General features: G+C 37.7%; 1 protein-coding gene across 1 annotated transcript in view; it reads left to right on the top strand.

The window, feature by feature from the left end:
• LOC132350747 (zinc finger protein 33B-like) overlaps positions 1–10608 on the top strand; it is a 48554-nt gene extending 37946 nt beyond the window's left edge. Inside the window, exon 5 of the mRNA XM_059900191.1 lies at positions 5054–10608. Within this exon, the coding sequence (XP_059756174.1) occupies positions 5054–7056 (2003 nt within the window). The 3' untranslated portion in view covers positions 7057–10608. The remainder of the gene's footprint in view (positions 1–5053) is intronic.
• Positions 10609–12542: the final 1934 nt, after the last annotated feature.

The raw sequence follows: 12542 nt of genomic DNA on the forward strand, positions 1-12542 counted from the left end.
GGAAATTATTTACTTCTCTTTCAAATGGATTTGTGTCAAGTTGTACAAAAATAGTCTTTTAAGATTTCTTCATACCTTGTTTCAGTGATCGTTTCTTCCTTATCATTTCTTGTTTTGTATAGTTGAGATTTCTCCCCCTTGTTTTGTTGATTAGGTTAGGCAGTGATTTGCCTCCTGTGTGAATTTTTTCAAAGAACCAGGCTTTTGACTTAATGTGTTCTTTTTTTCTGTTTGTTTCATTAACTTCTAATCTAAGAAAACTGTGCAGAAATGAAAGACCTGATTCACATATTCAAAGAGACCACCAGAAATCTGGGAAAACATACCTTAAATAGTCCTAAGACATACCTTAGTAAAACTGCTAGACCTTAAAAATGAAGATGTTTTTATATTTTTTATTTTTAATTTATTGCATTTATCTGTTTTTACCATTATTGTTTCCTTCTTCGTACTTTCTACTTTCTTTTACACTACTATTGTCTTTTTCTAGTTTTTTTGAGTCAAGAAGTGTTGTTTTCATTCTTTCTTTTTTCATTGGTAGAAATATCTAATGCTGTGAAATTCCTTCTGACCAGTACATGTATCCCATACATCCTCATAAGTAATATTTTCATTAGTTTTTCGTTTTAGAACTTCTTCAGCTTTGGTTTGTGTTTTCCCTCTCACCAAAGAGCAGTTTACTACAGAGTTGTTTTTCAGGTCCAGATGAAAGGTCATTCTTCCCCATTAATTTCTGTTTTTACTGTATTATTACCCATGCATGTTATCTATATCAGTTTTTATGAATGTTTCATGTACCCTTGAGATGTAAGTATATTTTCTGTTATAAGTTTTGATATTATAAAATAAGATATGAATTTGTAATACATGTGTAATTATTATATTTAAGTTTTCTGTACCCCCTCACTTTTTGCTTTAATCCATCTTGAAATACTTTTCGTATTAGCGTTTTTCTGTTTTTCCTTGCTTCTCCGAGTTCTGCTTCATAAAGTTGTTTGGTCTGTGTAGGTACTCATAACTGTTATTTCTGCACTCGAAGTTAGAGATTTTAGCATTGTAAAGTGTTTCTTTGTCCTTCCTGATACCAAGATTGCACCTCTGCTTCCTTCTTGTTTCCCTTTGTCTGGAATGATACTGTCCATCCCCTTGTTGTTAGCCTTTTTGTGTCATTTTCCCTAAGGGTGTTTTCCCTATACAGTATAGATTTTGGTTTTGTCTGTGACTCATTTTGAAAATCATTTTGGTTTTATTGGTGAGTTAAGCTCATTCATATTTATTGGTATGACTCGTATGTTTGGTCTCAATTTTGTCTTGTGGGCTTCCCTGGTGGCGCAGTGGTTGGGAGTCTGCCTGCCGATGCAGGGGACACGGGTTCGAGCCCTGGTCTGGGAGGATCCCACATGCCGCGGAGCGGCCGGGCCCGTGAGCCACAGCTGCTGAGCCTGCGCGTCTGGAGCCTGTGCTCCGCAACGGGAGAGGCCGCGATACTGGGAGGCCCGCGCACCGCGATGAGGAGTGGCCCCCGCTTGCCGCAACTGGAGAGAGCCCTAGCACAGAAACGAAGACCCAACATAGCAACCAATCAATCAATTAAATAAATAAATCTTTAAAAAAAAAAAAATTTAAAAAAAAAAAAAAAAAAAAAAAAAAAAAAAATTTTGTCTTGTTACATTTAATGAGTGTTTCACATTTACTGAATTTTTCTCTTTGGTCTTTTCCTTTGTTCTTTTTGCAGGGGAGACAATTACGAATTTCTGACATTTTCGTTCTACTTCTATACTGATATAATGGCATTAGTTACCCATTTCCTTACTTAACCCTTTGTTTGATTTTTCAGGTTTTAGTGACATCCTTTAGACTCTATTTTTCATGTGGCTATTTCTGAGCTTATTCTTATTTCCTGTTTTTTCTCTCCTATTTCCTGTAGTTTTAAAATACATTATTTCTGCTTCACCAGGACATGTAACATTTATGTATTATTATTCTGTCCTTGTTTTCATCCTTATTTTGGTCGTAGATCTACAGTTAAATGTATTCAGTGTTCAGTTTTTCTGCGAGTGTCTCCTGTCAGATCTCGGTTGCTTGAAGTTTGTTCTCTTCCAGAAGGTTTCATGATTACAGTTATTACCTAACTTCGTGAATATCTAAACTAGTTTGCCTTTTTCCATAGCCTTTTACTTAAAGGATTATAAATAAAGGATAAAACCACTTGACTCCCACTTCCTTTTCTTGAAAATGGTGCTCCACTGAGCTTTGTTTTGTTTATTGGTGACAAAGTCTATTGCCAAACCTACATTTATGTTTTTGTTGAGACTTAGTCTTTTTGTCCAGAGGATTTTTCTTCATTTTAGTAGTTTTACTAAGGTATGTCTTAGGACTCTTGCAGCTCAGTTTTTCCAGGTTCATGGTGGTCCTTTTGAATATGTGGATTAGGTCTTTTATCTCTGGACAATTTTCTCAGATTATGGTTTTTAATTTTAGATTTATTCCATTATTTTCTATTTTTTCCTCTTTATTTTTTTAAATTTTATTTTGTTTTTGGCTGCGCTGGATCTTTGTTGCCGTACACAGGCTTTCTCTATTTGTGGCGAGCAGGGGCTACTCTTCATTGCAGTGCGCGGGCTTCTCATTGCGGTGGCTTCTCTTGTTGTGGCGTGTGGGCTTCAGTAGTTGTAGTGCGCGGGCTCTAGGGCATACAGGCTTCAGTAGTTGTGGCACATGGGCTCAGTAGTAGTGGCTTGCGGGCTCTAGAGTGCACATTCAGTAGTTGTGGTGCACGGGCTTAGTTGCTCCATGGCATGTGGGGTCTTCCCAGACCAGGGATCGAACCCATGTCCCCTGCATTGGCAGGCAGATTCTTAACCACTCCACCACCAGGGAAGTCCCTATTTTTTGTCTTTAGAGACTACAATCACACATACATACAGTTTTAATTTTTATTTATTATATTTTCGCAGACTACTTTTTTTTCTGGATGGTGAAATTATAGGTGTTTATTTTTTCCATTTGCTTCTCTGTATTTTCTTTTTTTAATTTATTTTTTTATTGAAGTATAGATGATTTACAATGTTGTGTTAGTTTCTGCTGTACAGCAAAGTGATGCAGTTATACATATATGAACATTCTTTTTTTAATATTCTTTTCCATTGTGGTTTATCACAGGATATTGAATATAGTTTCCTGAGCTATACAGTAGGACCTTGTTGTTATCCATGTTATGTATAATAGTTTGCACCTGCTAACAACAAACTCCCACTTCATCCCTCCCCCAACCCCCTCCCCCTTGGCAACCACAAGTTTGTTCTCTGTTTGAGTCCATTTCTGTTTCGTAGATAAGTTCATTTGTGTTATATTTTAGATTCCACATATAAGTGATATCATATGGTATTTGTTTTTCTCTTTCTGACTTACTTCACTTAGTATGATACTCTCTAGTTCCATCCATATTGCTGCAAATGGCATTATTTCATTCTTTTTTATGGCTGAGTAGTATTCCATTGTATATATGTACTACATCTTTATCCATTTCTGTGTTGATGGATATTTAGGTTGTTTCCATGTCTTGGCTATTGTGAATAGTGCTGCTATGAACATAGGGGTGCATGTATCTTTTTGAATTATAGTTTTGTCTGGATATATGCCCAGGAGTGGGATTGATGGATCATGTGGTAACTTTATTTTTTGGCTTTTTGAGGAACCTTCATACTGTTTTCCATAGTGGCTGCACCAACTTACATTCCCACTAACAGTTAGACTACCTTTTTTTATCCAGAATTTACTTTCTTATTCAGTTTTCTTCTTTTTTTTAGTTTTTTCTTGTTGTGTTTTTGCTGCTTTTATGTCTTTTTTTTTCCATTGCTATTTATTAAAATTTCAGTCAAGTCTGTTTTCTCTTCAGGCTATTAGTCTGCTTGGGCTGCTATAACAAAATACCACAGACTGAGAAGCTTACAAAACAAATTTATTTTCTCACATTCCAGAGACTAGATGTTCAAGATGAAGGTGCCAGCAGGGTTGGTTTCTGGTGAGGCCTCTCTCCTCAGCTTGCAGACAGCACCTTTTCACTGTGTCCTCACATGGCCTTTTCTCTGTGTGCGTGTGGAGAGCAAGTGAGCTCTGGTGTCCCTTCCTCTTCTAATCAGGATCCCATTCCCATCAGCTTAGTGATCCACCCTTATGACCTCATTTAACCTTCATTACCTCCTTAAAGGCTCTGTCTCCAAGCACATCCACACTGGGGATGAGGGCTTCAACATAGGAATTTGGGAGGGGGACACAATTCAGTCTGTATCTGATTCTTTGTAATTTAAGTCCTAAAGTCACTTTGTCTTTTTTACAGTTTTGACCAGCCCTTGCTTGCCCCCTTAGTCTCACATACTACGAGTCCCTTCATTTGGGTTTCCCAGTAGTCTGAGCTCTATCAGAACTGTGACATCATCTCAGTATTTTCCCACTCACAGTGGAACTTTTTCTTGCTGGGAGTAATTTTTATTTGTGGTTAATCACCTCTGAGTTTTCTGTCTCTTCTTTTACATGTGTTTACCGCAGTCTCCAGCTGACTCTTTTCGTAGATATGGGCTCTATCTCAGTTTCTTCTGTATTTGAATATTTATTTCCTTACTTAGTGGTAATATGAAGTTAGTAGTATTCTGTGTCTCCTAGTTGTGCCAAAGTCATGGATTGTTGTTGGTAATTTTATTTGTTCTCCTTATATTGATCTTTTTAGTCTTTTGGAGGATTCATGGAGAGATTCAAATTTAAAGAGTTTCTGTTATTCCTCAGACGTTGGAAACCAAATGTATGTGTTCTAATAACAGTTTCCTCTCTCTTTTTCCACTATACTGGCCTTTTTCTTTCTTGCTTTTTTATTTTCACCTGAAACCCTAGAAATAGAAAAAAATACATACTTGCAGTTATTTTCATCCCTGGAGAATAGACAAGAAAGCAAAGTCAGCTACAAACAATTTAGGGCATTTGTATATAGTATATAGGTCTTGTTCCATAAGAAATGTGTTAATGTTCATGTGATGAGATTAATTTTTCTTGTTTCTAGAAGTCTGGAAGACGGATCATATGAAAGAAAGGAGCCAAGAAAACCAGCCTAAACATGTGTGGGAAGTTGTATTCATCAATAACAAAATGCTGACTAAAGAACAAGGTAATGTAATAGGAAAACCACTTAACTTGGACACAGATTCTTTTCCTTCCAGAAAAATACTCTGTGGGTGTGACTCATGTGGAATGAACTTCAACTATGTTTCAGCATTGGTTATCAATAAGAAAAACTATTTAGGAAAAAAGACTGATGAATTTAATGCCTGTGGAAAATTGCTACTCAATATTAAACATGAGAAAACTCACACTAGAGGAAAAAGTGAATTTTTTAAAAATGGGAGAACGGTCAGTCATAATGAGGATCCTATTCAGCTTGAGAAGATTCAAACTTTAGAGCAAAATTTTGAATATAGCATATATCGAGAAACCTTCCTTGAAAAGGCAGTATTGTATACACACAAAAGAGAGATCACTGAAGGGAATGACTGTGAATATGAGGAATATGGGAGAAGGTTCTGTGATAACGCATCCTTCTTGTTCCATCAGATAACTCCCCCAAAGGAAAATCACTATGAACTTAGTGATTGTGGGAAATCCTTATGTGTGAAGTCCACCCTTTTGAAACATCATGGGGCACATTTGAAATACTATGAATGTGATGAAAGTGGGAATAATCTCAGGAGGAAGTTGTACCTCTCACAGCTTCAGAAACCTCATACAGGAGAGAAACACTTTGAGTGTAATGAATGTGGGAAAGCTTTTTGGGAGAAGTCAAACCTCACTAAACATCAGAGATCACACACAGGGGAGAAACCCTATGAATGCAGTGAATGTGGGAAAGCCTTCAGCCACAAGGCAGCCCTCACGTTACACCAGAGAACACATACGGGGGAGAAACCCTATCAGTGTAACGCATGTGGGAAAACTTTTTACCAGAAGTCAGACCTCACTAAACATCAGAGAACACACACAGGACTGAAACCCTATGAATGTTATGAATGTGGGAAATCCTTCTGTATGAATTCACACCTTACAGTACATCAGAGAACTCATACCGGTGAGAAACCCTTTGAGTGTCCTGAGTGTGGGAAATGTTTCTGTCAGAAGTCACATCTTACACAACATCAGAAAACTCACTTAGGAGATAAACCCTATGAATGCAGTGCATGTGGGAAAACTTTCTACCACAAGTCAGTACTCACCAGGCATCAGATAATTCATACAGGGTTGAAACCTTACGAATGTTACGAATGTGGGAAAACCTTCTGCTTGAAGTCTGACCTTACGGTACATCAGAGAACTCACACAGGGGAGAAACCCTTTGCATGCCCTGAATGTGGGAAATTTTTCAGCCATAAGTCAACCCTGTCTCAACACTATAGAACCCATACAGGGGAGAAACCCTATGAATGTCATGAATGTGGAAAAATCTTCTATAATAAATCATACCTAACTAAACATAACAGAACACATACAGGGGAGAAACCCTATGAGTGCGGTGAATGTGGGAAAACCTTCTGCCAGAAATCACAGCTCACTCAGCATCAGAGAATTCACATAGGGGAGAAACCCTATGCATGTAGTGAATGTGGAAAGGCTTTCTGCCATAAGTCAGCTCTAATCGTACATCAGAGAACACATACAGAAGAAAAGCCCTATAAATGTAATGAATGTGGAAAATCTTTTTGTGTGAAATCAGGACTTATTTTGCATCAGAGAAAACACACAGGGGAAAAGCCTTATGAATGTAATGAATGTGGGAAATCCTTCAGTCACAAATCATCCCTCACGGTGCATAACAGGGCTCACACGGGGGAGAAATCTTGTCAATGTAATGAATGTGGGAAAGTTTTTTATCGTAAATCAGACCTTGCTAAACATCAGAGATCACACACAGGGGAGAAGCCCTATGAATGTAACACATGTGGGAAAATGTTCTCTCAGAAGTCAAACCTCATTGTACATCAGAGAACACACACAGGAGAAAAATCTTATGATTGAAGCGAATATTAGAAATGTTGAGCATTTCAGAGAATTCACACCATGGAGAAAGCTCTGTTGACATCCTGAATGTTCAGTAACCTTCATCCACAAACTGGCCTTATTTTACTCCAAAGTAATGACATGGGACAAATCTCTAGACTGCAACAAGTATAGGACAGTCTTGTTAAGAGGTAACATTCCATTGAACGTCACGTAACTAATACTCGCATAAAACCTCACAGATATTTTGATTTTGTAAAAATTTTAGCAAAAATACAAACTAGGTTATGTCATAATTTATGTTGGGGAAAAGTCTGTCCATTTGAGACATATGGCTTGAAGATTTTCTTTAGAGGTAATCTAACATTAGAAGTTAGAAGTTGTGTTTTGGTTTTGATGTCATAGTTATTTTTAGGAAAGAAATTGTAATTTATAGATGTATATTGTGCAATGTAAAGCTTTAAAAACTAAAAAAGAATAGTAAAATAGACTCACAAGAAGTTGCAGTAATAGTACATAAAATTTTCATGTGCCCTTTACGAAGTTTCCTCTAATGATGTTGCATAACCATAGCAATTCTCAAGTACAAGAAATTGGTGGTACTCTACTACTAAGTCAGATACAGACCTTATTCAGATTTCACCATGTAGTCTGTGTGTTTGTGTGTGTATTTCTATGAAATTTTATGGTTTCTATATTTGAGTTAACCTTCAGCACAGGTTGCAAAATCAAAAAGGAATCTGGAATCTGTATTACATTAAGACTACAGAGGAATCAGGATTTCACAATAAGAAGTTCCCGTGTATTAATAATCACAGCCTTTCTGCCACCCTGATTCTGGCAACCATTTGAATATGAAGCTTTTTAAAAGCAGAGATAAATTGAGTAACTAGGGCAACAGCATTAAACACCTGTGAAGTATCCCTTAAGTTCACAGAGCTTAGGTATGTACATTATATAAACTATATATGTTTCCTACACAAAACAGAACTTAATGAAATTGTGAATAGAAAATAGATACTCTTAGTTTAGCAGTTGTTAACAACATTAGGCACATCTCCCATGTGTGTAGGGCCTGGAGCAACAGTTCAATAAAAGGAAGCCCACAAAGTTAATGTCTAATCTTTTAAAACTTATATATCAAAATAACAGAATGTTTAATAAAATGTATTCTATGCATGGGGATATCTAGGCCCTACTCCCATTGCCCCTTTTCTCTTTTCACCCATGGTTCATCGCAAACCATGATGTGCCTTGAGTATACATATGTAAATACTCTAGTCTTCAGCCTAAATTTATCCAAACTCTGTGTAAGCAACTGCTTTCCAAGACAGGGTCCAAGAAAGAAGCCTCAGACTAGATGACACTCAGGGCTGTAAATTAGACTGTAAATTCAAGGGTCTGATGTACCCAGAGATCTGGGCCCTTAATGACTGTTGATTCTGTGAGAAGGAGGTTTGAGCCTGGAGTAGAACTAGAGTGGTGCTTTTATTGATGGGGCAAAGGTGATATACTAAATTACATAATCAGATTATGTAAATAATTAGGTTAAGCTAATAATCTAAGATTACATTATCAAATGATCTTAGATTGCACACAGAGTCTAAGCTTCCATTTTAGGAAACTAGACAAAGAAGAGCAAATTAAGTCCAAGGAATAAAAAACAAAAGAATAATGAGAATTAAGGCAGATATCAGAGTAATTGAAAACAGGAAACCAATAGAGAAAATCAGTAAAACCAAAAGCTGGTTCTTTGAGAAGGTCAATAAAATTGATAAATCTCTAGCCAGTTTAACTAAGAAAAACAGAAGACACAAATTGCTAATATCAGGAATGAAAGAGAGCCATAACTGCTGATCCCATGAGCATCGAAAGGATTATAAAGAAATGTTACGGACAACTCTGAGCCCACAAATTTGATAACCTAGATGAAATGGGCCAATTCCTTGAAAGACACAATCTGCCAAAACTTACAGAAGGATAAATCGGAATAGGCATATATCTATTCAAGAAATTGAATCAATTTTTAATCTTCCAAATCAGAAAGTATTAGGCCCAGATGTTTTCACTGGTGAATTCTACCAAATTAAGGAAGAAATGGTATCAGTTCTCTACAATATCTTACAGAATGTAAAAGCAGAGAGAATACTTCTTACTCATTGTATGAGGCCAGCATTACCCTAGTTATAAAACCAGGCAAAGACATAACAAGAAAGGAAAACTACAGACCAATATCTCATGAACATAGATATGGAAATTTTCAACAAAATACCTGCAAATTGAATCCAATAATATATAAAAAGAATTACATGTCATGATCAAGTGGGATTTATCCAGGTATACAAGACTGGTTCAACATTTAATAATTAATGTAACCCATCATGTCAACAGGCTAAAGAAGAAATATTATATGATCATATCAATAGGTGCAGAAAAACATTTCAAAAAATCCTAACACCCATTCGTGATAAATAAAAAACTCTCAGTAAGCTAGGAATACTAGATTACTATAAATAAATACTAAGGAATTTCCTTAACTTGGTAACGAACATCTATAAAAATCCTACAGCTAGCATCATACTTAATGGTGAGAAATGAGATGCTTTCCCAGTAAGATAAGGAGCAATGCAAGGAGGTCCCCTTTCACTACACCTTTTCGGCATCCTTCAGGAAGTCCTAGCTAATGCAGTAAGACAAGTAAGGGAAATAAAAGGTACAGATTTGGAAGGAAGAGATAAAACTATCTACGTTCACAGATAACATGATTGTCTATGTAGAAAATTCCAGAGAATCAACAACAACAAAACCTCCTGACACTAGTAAGCAATTACAGCAAAGTTACAGGATATAATGCTCAGGCAGGTGATAAAAAGAAATGAGCTATCAAGTAACAGACACACAGAAGAACCTTAGATGCGTATTGCTAAATGAAAGAAGTTAATCTGAAAAGGCTTTATACTGTATGATTCCAACTGTAATGCATTCTGATAAAGGCAAAACTGTGGAGACAGCAAGAAGATCAGGGGTCCAGGGTGAAGGTGGGAGGGATGGATAAGTGGATTACAGAGAATTTTTAGGACGGTGAAACTATCCTGTAGGATGCTGTAATGGTGGATACATGTCATTGATTTGTCAAAACCTACAAAATGTAAAACACAAAGGGTCAACCCTAATGTAAACTATGGATTTCAGTTGTAAAACTGTATCAGTATTGGCTCATCAGTTGTAACAAATGTATCACACTAATGCAAGATATTAATAATACGGAAAACTGTGGAGGGAGGTGGAGGTGAAGGGGTATATAGGAATTCTGTGCCTTCTGCTCATTTTTTCTGTAACCCTAAAACTACTCGAAAAAATGGAGTGTATTAAATAAATAAACAACCCTGCCGCATATAACAGTATAGATTAATCTGTGAGGATGCTTTCTTACATATTTACGAAATTGAAAACTCACATCATTCAGTACCAATTTTCCCATGTGGGGTTGGGCTGGGGAGGGGAATGCATTCTCAGAAATCATATATTGACAACCACTGAAGCATATTTTCAATTACAGCTTTTTGCTTTTCTAAGCCTTATTACCTTTTTTTGGAATTATCTTAAATTCCTTTCCTCTCATTATAACATCTTGTTTCTGTACTAAAGTTTTTGTTTGTCAGTCATATGTTTTTGCGCTGCAGCTATAATCAACACTAATGAATATTTGGGTGGTTTTTATAGTCTTCAAAATACTTTATTTATTTATTTATTTATTTATTTAGCTAGCTAGCTAGCTAGCTAGCTAGCTAGCTAGCTAGCTGTGCCAGGTCTTGGTTGCAGCCTGTGGGATCTTTGTTGCAGCATGCGGGATCTAGTTCCCTGACCAGGGGTCAAACCCGGACCCCCTGCATTGGGAGTGCGGGGTCTTAACCACTGGACCACCAGGGAAGTTCCCAAAATACTTTTAATTATAGCAAGTTAAGGCCCAGTATAATAGAATCTCTTAACACCTGAAACTAAAAGGGCCTCTAATGTCCTAACTGCACGTTTCCCTCCCCATTCTACCCCCACAGATAAGGTCCTGTAATCAGATAATCCTCCTGTCTTATCAAGGCGACCAGGTGTACCTGTGGTTCTTGCTTTTCCCTGAATAGCAAGTTTCACTTCCCTACCAGCCCGCAAGATTATTCAGAAAAGCCAGTCCCATCCTCTCACAGGAACCAGGGGTTGCTGCACCCTCTTGATAGTACAGAGCCATTTCCCACAACCCCTGGTTGTTCCCTCTGTTCCCAAGTGTGATACCTGTGTGACCTTGGATGGCATGTGGTGCCCTCTTGCCTGGCCTGTGAATATGCATAACTAGTAAACTTATGTAGATCTCACCTGTCCAGTGTGAGATGTCATGTGTTCAGCTATTCCATTACCCCAGGGCAGGAATCCCGCCACCAACAGAGTGACTAGAAGGCAGTTAATACAGTTGGCATCATGAGCAGGATTGTCCATCCAAGACAGGTCACCTAGTCAGTGTTAGCTAATTGCTCTTGGCTAACTGGTTCTGTGATGTGGCAGAGGCCACTTGGGATAGAACCACCAATTGCTGGCAGGCTTCCACTTTGGCCTGCTGTGCTCTGTGTTCTTTTTTTGGAGTGTCGCTATGCCTTCCCACTCTGAGAGGCTGTTGTCACTAAGAGAGAATTATTAATTGGCTATGCCCCTGTGTGGCTTGCCATTGGGTTCAGTCTGTTTGGCATGTGGTCTCTGAGCTACCTATGAGGCCAGCTGCTGGACTTCGATACTCTCCCTTGTAACCACCTAGAAGGTCCATGCCATGGGTGATTGGATAGAGACAAAAACTGAAAGCCAAGACTTTACATGGCTAGAAACCCAAAATAACTGAGGAAATTTGCACAGAGAAAGAAACGTGCGTGGCATAAAAAAAGACCACAGCCATGGCAGACAGAGGATGTTCAATTAATCAACCTCTGGGTTATGGGCCCAGCATGCTTTTGCTGCACCACCTGCTAACTATTTCTGTGTTGTTGGAAAAAAAAAAAAAAAGTTCTGTGCTCATAGTTAGAGGGGAAAACTCCCATCCTGTGGCACAGCAAAGAGGTTAATTCAAATACAGCTTAAGCCTGGGATCCTTAAGCCATATGCAGAAACCATTGCCATGGAGCAGGCCCCTAACCCTGACGATCCTGATCGGAGGCTCTCTGGAGATAGAAATTTGTAAGTTTGATTAGAGTAAAGAGAACCGCTCCCTCCTCAAAAGTATATCCAGTAACCACAAAAAGAAAAGAAATGGAAAGAAAGAATGAAGGGAGGGAGGCAGACTTAGACACAGGGAGAGGAAACAACAAAATAACTGATACAAAGGTCCACGGTTTTTTGTTTTTGTTTATTTTTTTAATTGAGGTATAGTTGCTATACAATATTACGTAAATTAGGTCCACAGTTTGACCCAATTGGAAATCCAGAATTTACTAAAATAATTTATACAACAAAAGATAAAAGGGTGCTGA

The sequence above is a fragment of the Balaenoptera ricei genome, chromosome 16 (genome assembly GCF_028023285.1).
Source record: "Balaenoptera ricei isolate mBalRic1 chromosome 16, mBalRic1.hap2, whole genome shotgun sequence".
Classification (NCBI taxonomy): domain Eukaryota; kingdom Metazoa; phylum Chordata; class Mammalia; order Artiodactyla; family Balaenopteridae; genus Balaenoptera; species Balaenoptera ricei.